The sequence below is a fragment of the Alexandromys fortis genome, unplaced genomic scaffold, assembly GCF_014885135.2.
Source record: "Alexandromys fortis isolate MF-2015 unplaced genomic scaffold, M_Fortis_MF-2015_v1.1 scaffold_28, whole genome shotgun sequence".
Classification (NCBI taxonomy): domain Eukaryota; kingdom Metazoa; phylum Chordata; class Mammalia; order Rodentia; family Cricetidae; genus Alexandromys; species Alexandromys fortis.
The window spans coordinates 6696676-6716629 of record NW_026067901.1 but is presented as its reverse complement, the minus strand read 5'-3'; the positions used below and the strand labels follow the sequence as shown (position 1 = coordinate 6716629).

Sequence of the window (19954 nt, the reverse complement as noted above, 5' to 3'; positions counted from 1 at the left end):
TTTCTTCTCAAATCCCAGGATGCCTATCCTCTATATAACTTTAATAGAGATTTGTGTCTATTGTGTGGAAGACTAAAGTCTTGACATCTTCTTCCAGGTCGTGAGGAATTCTACAGCACGCACCCCCACTTCATGACCCAGCGAGCTCTGTACCTTGCTGTGTATGACCTCAGCAAGGGGCAGGCAGAGGTGGACGCCATGAAGCCCTGGCTCTTCAACATCAAGGTGATCTCTTCTGGTTACATGGAAGTGGAGCAGGATCCCGCTCTCTGTTATATGTTTTGTTTCTGCTTGTTTGCTTGCTTGCTTGCTTATTTTGAGGCCTGGTTTCACTGTGTAGTTCTGGCTGGCCAGGAACTCTCTATGAAGGATCAGTGTGGCCTTGAATTCACAGAGATCTGCCTGCCTCTATTTTCTGAGTATTGGGGATTAAAGGTGTGCACTCCCATGCCCAGCTATATTCTGCTTTTTTTTTCTTTCTGATGTGTATATAAGGTGATATATTTTAAAGAACAGTTCCTCCACTTGTTTTGAATCTCTCTTCTTTTTTTTATTTTTCCTTTTCTTCTCTTCCCTCCCCTCTCTCTTTTTTCTTCTTTCTCTCTCTCTGTCTCTCATTCTCTCTTTCTCTCTTTCTCTCTCTCCTCTCTTCTCTTTCCTTTTTTTTTGTTTCTAAGTTAGAAACCCTTAGATTTTGTGTAATGATACGGAAGTGAAGCATCCCACAATGCTGCCTGTCACCAGCCTCTGAAATCCTTTCACACTGTAAAGTCTGAAAGCACAGACACACAGCTGATTTTGATCATACTGTTTTGTTAACCCGCGTACCAACTTTTCCAACTTCAGATGAAGTGTAACAAACACTCTGCACATGGCTAGTATATTTTCAGCGGCCTTTAAGTATGAAGCCTTCAGATCCTGCCGGGCAAATGGTCCCAGACGGTTGGCCTCCTTTCTTTGATGTCTCTGCTTTGCTATTTCTCTACCATCTACCGCTGCCTTGTTGATGGGCATTTCTTTATATGACTTTTTGAGTTGAGCTTGCAGCAAGAGTCCCTGTGCTCACTCTGTTGCCTCAGTGAGGTCCTCAGGAAGTTTGCACATCTAGGACATCTGGACACAGAATTTGGTAGTTCATGGGTGTACCTGATAATCTGGATCTTTCTTAAGCATCTCTTTTCTTGCTAATAATATAGCAGCTTGGGCAAACAGTATAGTGGCAGTAAGGTTTGTTTCTGTGGTTTTGTTCTTTCGTTCTCCAAACTGAATGACTTTAAAGTGATTTTGTGCTGCTCTGGCGGAGCTTGGAGTTTACTGAACACTTCCTTCCTTTATTTAGAAAAACAGCTCACCAACAACCCGCTTTAAGCAAATGTTAAAACAAAAGGAAAATTACAGTAACGCAGTTATTTAAGAACCTGGAAGGTGGTAAGAGTTGGACTCAAAAAGACATAATAATAGCTTGAAAATCGTTATATGATTATCATTATTTTAAGTTTAAGGGAATATCTTTGTTGCCATTTGCTGCTGAAACAGTCTATCTAAGCCTGAGTGATTCACTAACGACAGAGATTTCCGGCTCACTGTTCTGGAGGGAGGGAAATCCAGGCCCTCGAGGCTGGCATCTGCAAGGCCATTTCTGGTGTGTCATTCCATGGTGAAAGGCGGAAGGGCAAGAATGCACATGCCCAGTAGCAAAAGGAAGGGGACGTAAGTTATCCTTTTCTGGGTGTCCCTTACTGTAATGACAGAGGCAGTCGGTTTCTGGGCTCAGTGCTGTGACTTCGGCGTCTCATAAAGCTCCCGTCTCCAAACGGTGATGTGCCACAGGATTGTGTGTCTAGATCTGTCCTTTAGAGGACTCTGTGCACACACTAGCAGCAAGGAAAGACAGTCGCTGTTGTCTGCTTCTGAAGCCCTTTAATCTGTCGTCGCTGAAGCACTGAATTTCATACGTAGCCGATTCCACAAGAAATGTAAGCAGAAAGGATGTTTATATAAACAGGAAGTGTCTTGTTTCTGTTCCCTTAGGCCCGTGCCTCTTCTTCTCCCGTGATTCTGGTGGGCACACATTTGGATGTTTCTGATGAGAAGCAGCGCAAAGCCTGCATAAGCAAAATCACCAAGGAACTCCTAAACAAGCGAGGATTCCCCACCATCCGGGACTACCACTTCGTAAATGCCACCGAGGAGTCGGATGCGCTGGCAAAGCTTCGGAAAACCATCATAAATGAGAGCCTTAATTTCAAGGTGGGAGGGTGCGCCCCCTGCAGGCTGCTAGACGATTAAGGTGGGAGGGTTCGCCCCCCTGGAGGCTGCTAGGTGTTCAGGGAGGGAGAGTGTGCTCCCTGTAGGCTGCTAGAAAAATACCTCTTGTTCATTCTCTTATTGTGGTACTGCTTAGAAATGTCAAAAACCTTGAGGAGAGAGCGATTATCTGGAAATTGTGGGGTTTTTTTTTCATAGCTCAGAACTCCGAAAATACTTTCACTTTAAAATGACTTATTTATACCACACTTCATTCATAATTCATAGAAGTGGGGGTGAAATAGCTAGAGGATCCCGAGCAGAAATAGAATCTTGCCGGGATCCTGAGAAAATCATCCAGAGGTCTGTTCTCCCAGCTTCCTCTCCAGGGTTCCATCCAGAGGCTAAATGTGGTGGTGGGGCCGGGTGCTCCGGTCCTCTGTGGCATCTGTTCTTCTTGCAACTTCCTTTGGGGGTCCCTATTTTACTTCCAGCTTGAGCGTCCGTGCGGTTCCCTCATAATTCTTTCCCTGCTGGTTTCCATTTTCTTAAAAAAATTCCAATCTTTTTCTCTTAAATGTCGTGAGATGTCAATACAACTAGTTGGTTGTCAGCCATCTTTAGATAATTACCTAATTCATAAAGCTAGGCTCCAACTTAAGACTTGTGTTTTGAATTCCTTACACTCTCTTTGGTTATCCACTCCTGTCCACTAAATGAGTGAATAACCAGTACGCACAGGAAGGAATATGGTTGACATTTCTGTAAAAAAAAAAAAAAAAATGCTTTGGGTCCTTCCATGAGGCAAACACAATGCCGAGTCTCCCTGTTTTGTTTCTGTGGAGACCCAGAATGTAACCAGGGCTTGGTTCAGCTTGGGTATCCCAGAGTAATTTCTTACACGGCCACATTGAGTGATAAGCCATGTACAGCTCAACAGTGGTCCATCGGCTTGGCTCTGTCCCGCTTCCACAGGCTCTACTCCTCTCATAAGACAGACGGGCCATCTGTGGATGGGTTTGTCTTTGTGGTACCCAGGGAAAGAAACTGTTCAAGGAACATTTAATAGTTACTAAAGAGTCTTCCTGATTTTGGTGGTATTTGTCTAAAAATGGCATCCTGCGTTAGAAACTTTCCACATTGCTTTTTTTTTTTTCAGCTGTCCTGTGGGACTAATAAGATTAGGGAGAGTGTGACTGTTTTAAACCACAAATATAAACCCCACTCACTGAATTCATCTGTTTATCCAATTAGTTTACTCCTGTGGCTGTAATCTCACCTAAAGATTTTCTTGGCGCACGCCTTTAATCCCAGCACACGGGAGGCAGAGGCAGGTGGATCTCTGTGAGTTCGAGGCCAGCCCGGTCTACAAGAGCTAGTTCCGGGACAGGCACCAAAGCTACAGAGAAACCCTGTCTTGAAAAACAAACAAACAAACAAACAAAAAAAGATAATTAATGTTTCCTTTTCCGATACATCAGGTATTTGAAGCACCATTTTGGAAGATGATTTTGCTTTGTAAAAGCCTGAGTTTAGCTGGAGCAAGTCTTTGAGAGAGTTGGGTCAGCAGTCCTGGTCGCTGCTGCTGCAAGGAGGGGACTGGTCAGACGTCTAGGTTAATCCTACTTTGAGACAGCTGCCAGTTATTACTGTCAATCAGTGAGACCAGATTCCTTTTTGTACTTAAAAATGCATCTTTAAAACAACTCCATACAAAGAAGCCAAATGTGCCTCCCCAAATGACTGTATAATTGAATAGGAATGCATATTGCTAATGGCCACCTCATTCTGTCATGCTGGTTTGAAAATGCACCGGCTTGCTTCACTTGTTCTTTCAGATGGTGGGATAGAAGAGCCTGCCATGCTGGGATACCTTCCTCTCTGAAGCTTGCATGGAATCTTCAAGGAGCAGCTTTGACTTGATTAAGAGTGCTCCCTACATGCCTTGTTGATCTTCTTTGTGTCTTGACTCTTTCCAAACAGTTTCTTGTACTGTTTTTCTTCCGTATCTCAACCTGGTAGTGATCCCATGATCAAGGTGAAAGGTGAAGGAAATACAGGACAGAACCTCAGTCAGTGTGGACCACATTCCTTTAAAGTCTCTCCAGCCCAATAGCATCCTCCTGCTGGCTGGGACCCTCCCTCAGCACTCTTGCCCTGTCTTGATCTGCTTCCTGTAAGACATTCATTTGTTTCTCTTGCCTTCCTTGGCTTAAAACATAACCTTGAACTTGAAGTTGTATGTTGTCCTAATGTGTAAATGCTGAAGAACATACGATGGTTAGTAGGATTGGTTTTCCAGGGCAATGCGTGCAGGAAACCATGGAAGCAGTAGTTCTCAGTGCTGGAAACCAATCTCTGGATGCAAGCAGAGAGTCATGAGCAGCGGCTTTGTGTTTATGTATATTGGAAAGACCCAGTTTCTCCAGCCTAAGAATTTGTTAGAATTGGGTAGAACTAGTGGAGGCATCCTAAGAATCCAGACACGAGGAGAGGTTGCCCCCTAGTGGCCCTCAGGAGCATTTGGTTTGCTATCTTCAGAGCTGTATTTCTCTTTAAAATTAGATTTACCTGGGGGAAAAAGAAACTCTAAAGAAGAAAGGATATCTGTCACAGAAACCTCGCTTGAAAATCTCACTCTGTCTCTTGGCCAGTGCTTCAGACAGCAGGCTTCCTTTCAGGTCGGGATCACTGGCATTTAGACAAACCTTATTTTCCAGAGTTTAAGGTTCCATGAGAAAACATAACTAGGGGAGGAGATTCCATGAGTCCAGCTCTAACTCTTGATATTACAGCCCAACAGTCTCCAATACTTGTGGGTGTATTTTCATCTCATAAAGAAATATCCCAAAGCTCTTATGTTTTAACCCATCTGCGTACCGCACGCACCCTTGGTGCATTAGGAAATGAAACCACTCTCTCGGTTGGTTCTTTGCCTTTGTTTTCTAAAAGGGTTTTCTGTGTTAATAGATAACTATTTTCATGCTGTTTCATTTGCTGCATTCCACCCCCAATCTAGGTCCTTAATTTCTGTACTTTAATTTCCTCATCTATCCATCACCATTTAGATAGGCTTTGCACCATGTTTCAGTTTCATTAAAAACACATCCACCGTGTAAAAACTGTTATGGCTGAATTTCCCGTGCCACACATCTGTGACTCGAACAGATTTTTCCGCCTTGCCATCTGTAATTTCATAGATCCGAGATCAGCCTGTGGTTGGGCAGCTGATTCCAGATTGCTACGTGGAACTGGAGAAGATCATCCTGTCGGAGCGCAGGGCTGTGCCGGTGGAGTTTCCTGTCATTAACCGGAAGCGTCTCTTACAACTCGTGCGAGAACACCAGCTGCAGCTTGATGAGAACGAACTCCCACACGCCGTTCATTTCCTAAACGAGTCAGGTTTGTGTGACTGTTCTGGGTTCTGGCTTCCAGGGCTAGGTCGTGATAATTGGAAGCCATGCCTGACTCATATATGATCTCTGTTCAAAATGGAAGACAATGCCATTAAAATTCTTTAACGGGTTACTGGTGGATTTTATCTTTTGTAAGATCACCATATGTATGAACATTGAATCATGTATTATGTCCCAGGAAAGTATACTTTGAAGTTGACTAAGGACAAAGTATGAAAGAATCCCCGAGCAGGAATGAAGATATGTGGGTTCGGTGCTACGGTTTTGCTATTATGAGACACTGGACCCTTGATGAAGCCATGTCATTTCCTAGTAGCATGTTTTTGTGTGAATATCATTTTTATATAAGAATTATTACTGCAGTGGTTCACTGGGCCACCTTAGACAGTAGAGGCTGGTGTGATATGAAGGGCTCTGTTGCTTAAACTGTGAGCTCGCCGTTCAAGTCTCAGCCCACTGCAGCCCCATGCCATGCTGGTCCCCTTCCTTGTTTGCTTGCAGAACATGTCATTTGATGTCTAGTCCTAGAGTGAATAGCCAGGAAACTGTTTTGATCCTTGTATGAGTTTCTTTCTTCATGATCCTTCAGATATCCAGAGATGCGTGTTGTTTTTATTTATATGGAAATTAAAGCATGTCTTTGGACTATGCATGTAAAAGAGCCCTTTTAGACCTGTGGGCTGTGACCCCTTTGGGGTCCCATATCAGATAGCCTGCAATCAGGCATTTACATTATAATAGGTATTAATAGCAAAATTATAGTTATGAAGTAGCATCAAAATAATTTTATGTTTGGGGATCGCTACAACATGAGGAGCTGTATTAAAGGCTCACAGAGTTAGGAAGGCTGAGGACCACTGATGTAAAAGATCCAAAAGAACATTGTGAATTTGCATTTATCAACATACACTTTCCAATGCTTGCTGGTATTCCAAATATACTTATGCATATGAACAAGTCGTCTAATTTGAACATGCTTCCTTTACCCTTTTGTATCCCAGGGGTAGCGTATGCAGGGGCTCCAGGGTGCTCCTCTGTGAGACTCTCAGTGTAACCAGCTACACTGGAGTCTCTGGGCTTTGGTTTATTCTGCATCCCACTTTTCACTCTTCCATGGATTTTCACTGCAGGAGTCCTTCTGCATTTTCAAGACCCTGCACTGCAGCTAAGCGACCTGTATTTTGTGGAACCCAAGTGGCTTTGTAAAGTCATGGCTCAGGTTGGTGTTTTATATTTGGGGGCATAGAGGCTTTGGTTGAAGAACAGAGTAGGGAGCTCTCAGAGCATTTAGCATTTTAGTGTTTGTGTTCTCAGAAGGCTGGCACCATGGTAATCATAGAAAACTATAGATTACTTGATGGTGAAGATGGGGAAGAACTTCCCGGAATGGACAGGCATCTTAAAACTCACATTCTTGTCTTTGTTTCCCAGTTATGGGCAAATATCTAGGCCTCTGTGGTAAGTTTGGTTACTGACTTCATTAAATGAATAAAAGCTTTGTGAAAATCTTTAGAATAAAAACTTATGAGGAAACTGGGTTGGTGGAACTCTGAAATCTATCTGGAAAGTATGCAGGAAAGCCAGGCATGATAGTTTATGCTTATAACGTCAGTGCTTGGAAAATGGAGGCAGGAGGATCAACAGACACTTAAGGTCATCCTCACCTATTGTAGAGAGTTCCAGACAAGCCTAGGACACACACAGTCCTTTCTTCAACACAAAATAAAAAATGTAGAACTTAGGAGAAACTTTTCTGAGGTTCAAATATTTATACTTTTGAAAACTGTACTGTAATTATAATTTTCTGTTCATTTTTCACATAGAAAATTATTTCTCCTCCTGACAACAGCACATTATCAATGAGTTTCTATAGAGCAATTACAAAAGCCACCTGTAGTTTTTCCATAGAAAACCACTCAAGCGAGCACACCAGTTCAGGCGTTTCCAGCACAGTTGACACCATTCTTTGAATTTAATTGTGGTGTGTCTTTTTTGTAGGATTGATAGCATAATTTTTCCCCTCCTTTCTAAGTTATACTTGTACCATCTCAGTTTTGACAAATAAAAATTTGTCTGGACATTTCTATAGTGCTGAGGGACACAGGACCACCATAGCTCAGGACACACACTGTGTTTCACTTATTCCTGGCTGAGAAGAACCCAGGGTGATGCCTCCAGCTCTCATATGCGTTGGTAACTATTTTATTTATGAACGTATATTACAGCTTTCCATGTGGCTCCCCAAGTCTTTAACATGATTATCCTTTTTCATATTGGAAATATCTCTCTCGATTTTTCCATAATGCTAATTAAATTTCTTTAAGCAATCTTGACTAGTACTGCTCAAATCTATTTAAAGGTAGAAAGGGGGTTATTTTGAAGAGAGAACTCATTTGAGGGTAAATCCTGTAACCTGGCACTGAAGAGAACATTTCAACACAGGTGTAATTGGCATTTAATTGCATTTAATTGCAGCGTGTCTGTTCTAATAGTAGGTATTTTCAAATTGGTTTCCACATTTCTGCCCCAATGCCCCGGGTGGCATGAATTTGCTATGTATGAGATGGTGATGGAGTTGGTGGTGTCCTGTGCTTAGGGGAACATTATCTGGAGTCGGCATCACCTGAGTTGCACCTATTCTGCATATGAAGTTTCCTCTCCTTCCTGTTTTAAGCCTTTATGTCGTCACTTAAATAAGGACAATTGTATTTCCTCGTGCGTTGCTTTCCTAATTTAATGTAAGTGAAAGGAAACAAAAGCTTTATATTTAGTACTGATTTGATCTGTCTGATAATTTTAGGCATTCTCTTTTTGGATATATAAAAATAACTTTGAAGACAATACAAAGGTACAGAGGTAGTTTTGGGGAGTGTGCCAAGTATGGAGTCAAATTAAAAACCATGTGTAGGTGAACACATTCAATGCATGCGCAGTCACCCTGTTGGTTTTGCTGTGGAAGTGGAACACCATGGCAGACAGGATCTCCATATACACAAGAGAAGGATAAAGTTGTCCCCAGGGTAGTAAGTTTCTGTGCAACTTAACATGCATGCGTGGATAATGTGATTAGAAGCAGGCATGTCTTACACAGCAGAGTAAGGAAGAGGTTTGTATCAGTTTTCCTTTTGATAGCAATGAAAACAGAAAGCAAAAACAAACAATAAAACACCCCATGGGGAGGGGGAACAGCAAACAACACTCTCCCAACCCACATCTAAACCCAAGCCAAAGTAGGTTCCTGCTGTCATCACAGTGAAGTTCCCAGAAAGTCTATGGAGTAACTACTTGAAACTTCCTGGAAGTCCTTTTTTATTACCCTATGTCTAATGTTACAATGCTTGTTTAAGTGAGAGTGAGGTCAGGGAGATATGGTCTCACTCTGTAGTGCAGGCTAGCCTAGAGAACTAACTATACAGCTGTAGTTAGTTGTGTAACCCTACCTGGATTTGAACCCACAGCAATAGCCGAGTGTTAGCCTTCCAAGTGCTGGGATTGCAGGTGTGAGTCATTATTCTTGGCTTAAAGTGAAAGTGGACTCAAGAATTGAAACAATTCAAAGATTCCATGAAAGATTTAAAAGGTCAGGCAAATGATCATTTAAATTCCCTGCTAGCAGAAGCAACAAAGGTTATCACTTTTATTTGTATAGATACATCAGAATAAAGGGATTGTGGCTATAAATTACCAAGTGAAAATAAGAGGGGGTTTGTACGATACCAACCAGCAAAAGTAAATTGGAGTGCTCACCTCCATGTGTCACCAAGACAGGGCAGGAATGGTTTCATTTCATGGTGCAGAAAGTCTTATGAACCCAAATGTCATGCTCTGCCCTGAGACGTTATGTCATGAAAATTAATAAAGAATGTTCAGCCCAGGTAGGGATATGTTTGCAAAACTCATTTAACTATATGGTAAAGAGATTTGAAAGAGACCTATAGTACTAATCAAGTGGATCTTTCACAAGCTCTCATGGGGAATTATTCTTGACAGAATTCGTGGGAGATACAGATTTCTTGCTTGAAAAGGTCTATAATTTAAGCACATGAGTTAGTAGATAGAAGAAATCATAGGATCTTTAAAGGTGATAAAACTAAAATATTATTTCAGATTTTATCACTATATAAAGGGCCACTTTCAAACTTGGGAACTGAAAATGCTAAGTGTTCTTATTGCTACTGTCTTTTAGTTACTTCTTTTACTTTTGAGATTATGATACAATTATATAATTTCCCAAATCCATTAGGTCCCTCCAAACCCTTCCATATACCTCTACTTGAGCTCTTTCAAATTCACAGTCTCTATTTTTATTATTGTTGCATGTATGTACATGTATATATATATATACCCTGCTCACCTGCTCAGTCTGTATGTTGTTAATTGTATGTATGTTTTCATGTCTGCTCTCTTGGTATTGGAAAGCCAATTTTGTTTCGCTCTCTCTCAGCATTCGTTAGGGGCCTGTAGTTCTCTGTGTCAGGTTGAGGTCCCCTGGGCTTGGCTCCATCCACTTCAGCCTGCCTATTGGTGTCATCCTTGCTCAGGTAATGTTTGGACAGTCATGTTGGTGAGACTTTATGAATATAGCTTCTGACATCCCTAGAAGACACAATCTCACTGTCAGACCCTTTGGCTCTTATAGTCTTCCTAGCTCATCTTCAGCCCTGTTCCCTGAGACTAGGCTGTCGGAGTTTTTCTTTAGAGGGATCCGTGGAGACTGGGCTTCCCAGCTCTACATTTTCCTTGGTGTGGCTGTCGGTAATGGTTTCCATTTGTTGCAAAGGTAAGTTTCCTCTTTTCAGAGGGCTGAGGACTATACTTACCTGTAGGTATAAGGACAAATGTTTAGAATGTAGTTAGGGACTACACTGGCTTAGTGAAGTGGTGGTTGGAGGTTCTACTTCAAGAAATATGAGTTCACCAGCCCCGAGTAGTTGGCTAGGCTTCCAGTACCAGGCACAGTTTTCCTCTTGTTGAAGATACCAATTAGAGAGTTATTTGCTACTGCCGAGGTGTATATGCTGCTTCTGCACCCTTTGAATCATGTGCCATGTCGTTCATTGCTGTGCTTCACTCATAGGCATCATAGCTGGATAGGACTGTTGGTTGCTTCCCTCATTTGGGAGATTGCATGGTGTGTTCAGGTGCCATGAAAGTTAGTCCTCAGAGAGGAGACATTCAGGTCAGTTCAAGCTCAGAAGCCTCAGGGTTCTGCCTCTGAAGCACATGGTGTTTTCAGTAATCAGGACTTCCACTATACCTCTATGGTACAAGCAAGGTCAATAGCAATAGGTTATAGATCTGTGAGTCTCTTGGACATCCTGGCCAACAGTTAAAATGGGGGGCTTCTTATGGCTTTCAAGTACTTTTTGAGTATTTTTTTTTTTAGTCTCTTTATCAGGATATTTGGCTCTTATTTTGTTGTGTCTTTATTTTGGTGTTAGAGAGGCACTGACTTTGTAGAAGGGATTTAGAAGTGCTCTTTTTTCCTTCTCTTTTCTCTCCTTATTTGTGGGGAATCGCTTAAGAAGGATTGTCTGTGGATCTTTGGAAGTCTGGTAGAATTCTGCTGTGAATACATCTGGTCCTAGACATTTTTTTTTTTAAAAAAAAGGTGAAAGGCCTTTTATTACTACTTCAGTCTCCTCACAGGTCTGATTACACTGCTGAATTATTTTTGGTGATTTGGCTTAATTAAAAATTTACCCATTTCTCTTTGGTTTTCCAGGTTAGTGAAGTACAGGTTTTGAAATTGGAACTTTGTTACTCCACATCTTGGAGGCTGAAGGTACAGGTTCAGAAAAAGATAGTTAGGATTTACACATAAGTAGCTAGATTATACTAAATATTCCAAATCAGTTTTTCAAAGTTGACAAGCTCAAAAAAATATTCAGTGTCTTATATGTTCCAGATGTCCTGTTTCAGAGATTATAGCAGTTTGTGCCCTCACAAAGCTGACATGAAAAGGAGGAAAAAGATAACTAATGCATGGGCATGTGAGCTACTAGAGGACACAGTGTTCTTTAAAGAGGGTGGTAGTATGCCTGGGCACAGCAGTTGTCAGGTCTCAACAACTCAGATAGTCAATGACAGTTCCCAGCGTTGGAAGAATTGTCTGAAACTGCCCTGAAGGACAAAGGGTGGGAGAAACCGGAATCAACACACTTCCCTACCCAAGAGCTCAGCAGACACAGTCATTATATACAAGCTGAGGAGATGGATGGTACCTTCCTTGGTTTAGTAAATATCACACATATGAAATAGAGGTGGAAGAATAAGCCTGTGAGCCAGAGAATTTTACTGTCTAATACCTCAATGAACAGATAGCAAAAATAATGTTTGCCTCTACTTAGGGACCTTTTACACATCGTAGAGGTATGGAGGATAATTACGCTTAAACATCTTTAAGAAATTTGTCTAAAGTCCATTGAATATGTAATTATGGCTAACACAGGGGCTTAGTTTATGCTTAAAATGATCACACCTACTTCTTAAGCTTTATGTACATATGTTCATTCCTCTAGCAACGTAAGACATAGCCATCTTTAGTATCTCATTTCAGAGAAGGAAATAATCTGAAAACAAAACAAAAACAAAACACAAACAAGCAAAACACACTCCCCCAAAACCAGATACCTTTCCCAAGGTCCCACAGCAGTAACAGAGCCGCATTTGGACATAGGTTCTTCTGCTCCACTTTCATATTCTTAACTGGCAGGACTCTGTCTAATGCTCCAGATATGTTGTGATCACCAGGGTGGCATGTTAAAGGGTGGATTCACCTGCCTCTCTTCAGATTCATTGACTCATATCTGACCTGTAGAATCCTGTAACAGGGTGTGGTCATACTGCTTCTTTTCCATTGGTGTAAGCTGCCTCCTATCATGGAAACATCAATGTAAACAGTCATAATCTTGGGTCAATACCTAGAAGGATAATTTCTTGGAATGTAGAGGGATATGTTCGTGATGGACTGCAGAAGGGTGCTGGGGATTAGGACCAAGAAAATCCTGTAGATCTGGATCCTCCTCCCTTAGTTTTTCAAGTGCTTCTAAACATCTGTTTTCCTGAGCTTCCAGCTATCAACCACACAGAGATTCTGTCTTGACTTGTTTTAGCTTCTCTCCTTATTTGCACCAAGCAAAAGGTCATGAAGTGGTTTAGGTTGGAAATGTTTCGGGAAACGAGTCCTTGTAATTGTGAGTTCGAATCTTTCAGATTCTGACAGTGAAAGTGGAGGGCTGTCTGAAACATCCAAAGGGCATCATTTCACGGAGAGACGTAGAAAAATTCCTTTCAAAGAAAAAGCGATTCCCAAAAAACTACATGTCACAGTACTTCAAACTGCTAGAAAAATTCCAGATTGCTTTGCCAACAGGAGAAGAGTATCTGCTGGTTCCAAGCAGGTAAGACAGACCATAAAAATTCAATAGAAAGTGACCAGATTATATGATTTTTTGTTGCTGAAGTAATTTTTTTTTCTGTAGTAGGTACATTATTTTTAGTAAACTTTTTGGCAATGCATAGCACATATTTTGAAAACCAGTGTAGTTGATTAATGTCTTAAAGAAATAGAATATATATATATATGGCTTAACACACTCAAATTATTTAAGGAAGATTAACAGTGAAGCAGTGCACGTGCATGCACATCTTGTTTATTTGCCAGTGAAAGAGTTATATTAAGTTAGGGAAGGTTAAGGGAGACAGTGAGTTTCCAGCAGAGCTTAAAATAGCAGGCCTCATGGTGAAGGGCTGTTTTCTAGCCCTGTTTGAGAAAATTCTCATATGAAAGTAAGCGGGAATGCCCCAAAGTGCTGAGAGTGCAAATTATATTGATTAATGGATGCAGCCAATTCTAAATATAGATGTACTTGTTTCTAGGACATGTAATCTTAATATCTGCTTTTATGCTAATTGTATTAATTTATTAATACACATACGATTGGTGAAAGTTTTTTTTTTACTTTGGAGTAGTTTTTTTTCTTTTTTTAAATTTATTTATTTCTTTATTAATTAATTAAATGAGGACTACTGAGACCCCAAGAACAATGGCAATGGGTTTTTGATCCTACTGCACCTATTGGTTTTGTGGGAGCCTAGGAGCACCGGACTGAAATCTCAAGGTCCAAATCAGGAGTACCAGAAGAGAGAGTAAGAGCAAGGAACTCAGGACCGCGAGGGGGGCACCCACACACTGAGACAATGGGGATGATCTATCGGGAACTCACCAAGGCCAGCTGGCCTGGGTCTGAAAAAGCCTGGGTTAAAACCGGTCTCGCTGAACATAGTGGTGAAAGTTTTTTGTGCATCTACTTCATTTGAAAATGCATTTCAGTTGAGTAGCTTCCAAATTCTTGATGTGGAAGAGCATGTGACAAGAGAATATTATAAAACAATGCAATTTGTTTGGAGTAGTTATTTGCCTGAGTTTGAAGCAGTGAAAAGCTCAGGGCACGTTGCTCAGAGCACCATCCTCAGGCTACCAGGCTCAGGACACCAGGCTCAGGGCACCATGCTAGGTTTCTGACAGTCTCTACTTTCTGCAGCTTATCTGACCACAGGCCTGTGGTAGAGCTCCCCCACTGTGAGAATTCTGAGATCATCATTCGGTTATATGAAATGCCATACTTTCCAATGGGGTTTTGGTCAAGATTGATTAATCGGTTACTTGAAATCTCACCTTTCATGCTTTCTGGAAGAGGTATGTATTTAACAAAGCTTACTATGTAGACAAAGTAGAAAGAAATGTTGAAATTAGCGTGGCATTTACCAGAGTTAACCTGTTTGGAAGGCAGGAGTGGTCAATACATGAACAAGAACCAACTTTTACAGTTTGCTCGGAGAAAAATGTCCCAGTTCTAGTGTTAGAGGCATTTCCATCAACTGTGAGTATTGTACTTCCCAAGACTTAACAAACAGGAATCAGTAGCTTTAAAAGATGGAGTTTAGTGGGAGCTATTAGTTTAAGTGTACACACATGTACACACATTCACACACATGCACACACTCATACACATACCTACACTACACATACACTCACACATATACACAAATGTGTACACATGCACACACACACATGAGCAAAGAATAGTGTGGGAATAACTGATGTATGAAGAGGGGCTTTTTCTCAGCAAGTGTAACAGTTCTTGGCTTTCTGAGGGAGAGACTCTGACCCCAAGCATCTGCTGCCCATCCCCAGGGACTTGGAAAAAGGGTAAAGCTATGTTTATATGGTAAGCTCTCATTCTAAAGTAAGAGGCATTGTAACATGATAAGGAACTATCAGTGGGTTTCAGGCAAAAGATAACTGCAAGTCTTACTGGTTTCTGAAAAAAGTCGTGTTTCTTGGTGTTAATGAATAAAAAGATAGCTAAAATGGACTTAAAAGTTTGATAATGGTGTTAATATAATTGTTTAGAACAATTATGAAAAGTTACTTGTGATTTTTGTATTTTAACCATGTCAAACTCTTTATCAAGAGCTTGCAATGTGTATTAGATAGTATATAAAGCATTTAACTTATGTGATTGAAATATTAAGGAAAAAATTAACATTCACTTGGAGAAGGACTCATACTTAAATAAATCAATGTTCATTTTACAACAAATATATATTACTATCACTTAAGGTACGACTGGTAGTTTATCCCATTTAGTGAATGAAGTAGTTAATAACTAATGGATGCATCTGAATCTATCTTTAAACTCTCAGAGAGAGCACTACGCCCAAACAGAACGTATTGGCGACATGGCATCTACCTGAATTGGTCCCCAGAAGCATATTGTCTGGTGGGATCCGAAGTGTTAGACGATCGACCAGAGAGTTTCTTGAAAATTACAGTTCCTTCTTGTAGAAAAGGTAAGGAAGTTAACTCGGAAGCTTGCATTGTACCTGTAAACTAATCTAACCTTAAAGATAAGATTTTTTCCTGGGGGGTGGGGGCAACAGGGTTCTTTCCTGGCTGTTCTGGCTTACTATATAGACCTGGCTACCCTTGAACTCAAAGAGATCTGCCTATCTCTGCCTCTCGAGTTCTGGGACTATCACTGTGAACCGCTATAACTGGCTAATTTTTTGTTTTACACATATTGATGTTTTGCCTGCATGTTTGGCTGTGTACCGCCTGCAAGCCTCGTGCCTGCAGAGGCCATTCTGGAAGTGGAATTACAGATGGTCGTGAGGTGGAAACAGAATCAAGGTCCTCTGGGAGAGCAACCAGAGCTCTTTGTGGGAAAAAAAAAAATAATGGATTTCACCCTGACATTTTTACATGCAAATGTATTTTTATTCTCCCCTGCCATCCTCATCGGCTCTCTTCTGACCATCACTGCCGACCGCCCCCCCCCACTGTAGTTCTCCTGTGTTTCATATCACACATATGCAGGTGTGTGCGTGTTTACTTAAACACATATGCATGCATGTATGTATCTATCCTCTATGCATCTAGGTTCTACATATGAGGGAAAGTATGTTTTTTTGTTGTTTTACCCCACATATGCAGGTGTGTGCGTGTTTACTTAAACACATATGCATGCATGTATGTATGTATCCTCTATGCATCTAGGTTCTACATATGAGGGAAAGTATGTTTTTTTGTTGTTTTACCCCACATATGCAGGTGTGTGCGTGTTTACTTAAACACATATGCATGTATGTATGTATGTATCCTCTATGCATCTAGGTTCTACATATGAGGGAAAGTATGTTTTTTTGTTGTTTTACCCCACATATGCAGGTGTGTGCGTGTTTACTTAAACACATATGCATGTATGTATGTATGTATCCTCTATGCATCTAGGTTCTACATATGAGGGAAAGTATGTTTTTTTGTTGTTTTACCCCACATATGCAGGTGTGTGCGTGTTTACTTAAACACATATGCATGTATGTATGTATGTATCCTCTATGCATCTAGGTTCTACATATGAGGGAAAGTATGTTTTTTTGTTGTTTTACCCCACATATGCAGGTGTGTGCGTGTTTACTTAAACACATATGCATGTATGTATGTATGTATCCTCTATGCATCTAGGTTCTACATATGAGGGAAAGTATGTTTTTTTGTTGTTTTACCCCACATATGCAGGTGTGTGCGTGTTTACTTAAACACATATGCATGTATGTATGTATGTATCCTCTATGCATCTAGGTTCTACATATGAGGGAAAGTATGTTTTTTTGTTGTTTTACCCCACATATGCAGGTGTGTGCGTGTTTACTTAAACACATATGCATGTATGTATGTATGTATCCTCTATGCATCTAGGTTCTACATATGAGGGAAAGTATGTTTTTTGTTGTTTTACCCCACCATATTGCTCTCTCTGCTTTCTTCTTCCTTCCCTTTGACCCTCTTCTCTCCCTTTCCCCATGTATGTATTTCTCCATAAAATATATTTGCATCTAAATCTAGGTTATGCATACAAAAGAAAACTAACAGTATTTGTCTTTCTGAATCCAGTGTATTTGACTGAGCATAATGATTTCCAATTTTCTTTTCCAGCAAATGAGATAATTTTATTTTTCCTATGGCTGAATGAAACTCTAATATGTGTGTGTGTGTGTGTGTGTGTGTGTGTGTTTTAAGAATATATGTTACCTTTCTCTATCCCTCTGATAATGGACATTTAGGTTGGCTCCTTATCTTAGCTAGTGTGTACAGTGCAACAGTAAACATGGTACGATGTGTGTGATGATGGTCTTTGTGGTGATACTTTGTTTGTGATCTAACAAATAAATCCTGCCTGATGATCAGACTACAGAACTAACCACTAGTTAGCTATAGAGGCCAGGCAGTGGTGGCACACATCTTTAATCCCAGCACCTAGAGACAGAGGCAGTTGGATCTCTGTGAGTTCAAGGCCATCTTGGGCTACACAGATTAAATTTGTCTAAAAGAGAAACAAAGCTCATACTCACTTGCCTTTTAATCACAGCACTAGGGAGGTAGAGACAGGAGTGATATGGCTGGGTGGAGAGAGGAATATAAGGTGGGAGGAGACAGGAGTTCAGAGCCATCTGAGGATGCAGTCTGAGGATTTGTAGGGACAGGCTCACCCCTTTAGTCTGAGCATTGGTTGAGGTAAGAACTCTATTGGCTGGCCACTTTCGCTTCCCTGATCCTTCAGCTTTCACCCCATGATAGCTGCCTCCGAGTTTTTATAAATAGCAACAATTAGGATTCAGGTTCCAGGGCTCAGATGCCTTCAGGCATTTATACAGCCACTGTGCTGTGTGATATTTCTGTTTTTAGTGTTTCTGTGGAACCTCCACACTGATTTCCAAAGTGGCTGCACAAGTTTGCATTCTCAAACAATAAGGGACAAGGGTCCCTCCATCCGTACGTCTTGTCATCATTATTTTTTCATTTATTGTCTTGATGTCAGTCATCTCCCAAAGGAGATTTAATTATCATTTCTCTGATGGCTCAGGATGTTGAACAAGTTTTCAAACCACTATTGACTATTACTATTTCTTCTTTTGAGAACTGTGTACTCCATTTATTAACTTATTTATTGAATGGGTGAAGGTATATTAATGATTAGTAGGTGGTCTCTTACCTTTGCTGATTATCTTCATTGAGGTGCAGAAGTGTTAAAATGTCATACAGTCCTACTTGCCAATTCTTGATATTATTTTCTGTGCTATTAATATCCCTTTCAGAAAGGTCTTTCCAGTGTCTGTATCTTGAAGCACTTTCCTTTTGTTTCCTCTAGTAGATTTGGGGTTTCAGACCTTACATTGGGGTCTTTGATATATTTTGAATTGAATTTTGTACAGAGAACAATTTTTTTCTAGCTCTGTGAAGAATTGGGAATTTTAATATTGATTTCAATGCCATAGTAGATTGCTGTGGGTAGCAGTAGCTTTCATTATTAACATTGATAAGCAGGGGAGGTCTTTGCATATTGTAATGTCTTCCTCAGTTTCTTTTTAACTTTGTTAAGGTAGTATAAAGAGTAATGGTTTGCATTTGGCATTTTCATGTACATGAATATGGCCTCATACTTGGTCATCTGCACTTCAATACCTCATTCCCTTCCCTTCTTGCTGGTCACTTCCTTCGTCCTCCTCCTCTTCATTTTCTTTCCATAATGTTTAAAGGTTTTGTTATGGAAGTTTTTGCTCATTTATACATGGTAAGAATTGTCTATGAGTTCTTAATTTTGAATTCTGTAGGTTGTATTCTCTTGGGCCAAGTTGTGGATCACATCGACTCACTCATGGAAGAATGGTTTCCTGGGCTGCTGGAGATTGACATTTGTGGGGAAGGAGAAACTCTTCTGAAGAAATGGGCGTTGTACAGTTTTAACGATGGCGAAGATCATCAGAAGATCTTGCTTGATGAGTTAATGAAGAAAGCAGAAGAAGGTAGGGGTTGGCATTATTTTCAAATGTTTTTAAAGTGCCCTCGCTATTTTTACATGCCTTTAATATATAAGCATTATTCACATCCATAGGGTTGAGTTGCATGAATTACTGCATTCAATTATAGTGACAGTTCAGAAAAGTAAAGTTCACCTAGTGTCAATAATAGCTTGTATTTTGTTTTCTCAAAAATGTTGATTTCCAGTTTAAATGCTGGATGCTTGTGATCATAACTGTATTTGATATTTTTGTTTCTGTAATAAAACACAATGATCAGGCAAATTATAGAAGAAAGAGTCTATTCTGGGCTTCAGAACCAGAAGGTCAGGGTCCATAATGGCACAGACAGTAAGCTGCAGTCACAGCAGCTAAATCTGGAAGCAGAGACCTCACGTCTCAAGTCACAAATAGAAGTAAAGAGAGTTCACTTGGAATGGCATGTGGCTTTGGAAACTCACATCCTGCCCTTGGCGACACACTTCCTCCAGTATGGTCACATTTCTAATGTCCTCCAAGCTCCCACCATCAGGGGACCAGGTATTCAAATGCCTGAGAGGCCTGGGGAACACCTCATTTAAATCACCAGGGTAATCTTATCTTTGAGGAGGGAATAGTAAAGAAAACCCATGCATATGACAGAACTGTTAAAAAGATGGAAACAAAGCATTTGTAGGTAGCAGCATGCTTGCTCTGCATTGCCGTCATAGATGTTGCAGATACAGAGACTAAGGGCTTATTGGTCAGAGGCCATCTGTTCTAAGTCAGGTAGAAGTTCTACCACAGAGTGAGTGAACCTAGGAGTATGTGTTTAAAGTTCTAAGTAACTTGACATTAGTATTTTAGGTGTGTATCAGAATTTTCTAGAAAAATCTATGGCTGGCAGAAAAATCTAAAGGCTTTTTTTTTTTTTTTTTTTTTTTTTT

The 19954-nt window shown here is 40.6% G+C and overlaps 1 protein-coding gene across 1 annotated transcript in view; it reads left to right on the top strand.

The window, feature by feature from the left end:
- Positions 1-19954, top strand: part of Lrrk2 (leucine rich repeat kinase 2) — a 126877-nt gene that overhangs the window by 71484 nt on the left and 35439 nt on the right. Inside the window, exons 30-37 of the mRNA XM_050131376.1 lie at positions 98-225; positions 2032-2250; positions 5448-5649; positions 6794-6882; positions 12879-13066; positions 14210-14364; positions 15375-15521; positions 18843-19034. Coding sequence (XP_049987333.1) covers positions 98-225; positions 2032-2250; positions 5448-5649; positions 6794-6882; positions 12879-13066; positions 14210-14364; positions 15375-15521; positions 18843-19034 — 1320 coding nt within the window. The remainder of the gene's footprint in view (positions 1-97; positions 226-2031; positions 2251-5447; positions 5650-6793; positions 6883-12878; positions 13067-14209; positions 14365-15374; positions 15522-18842; positions 19035-19954) is intronic.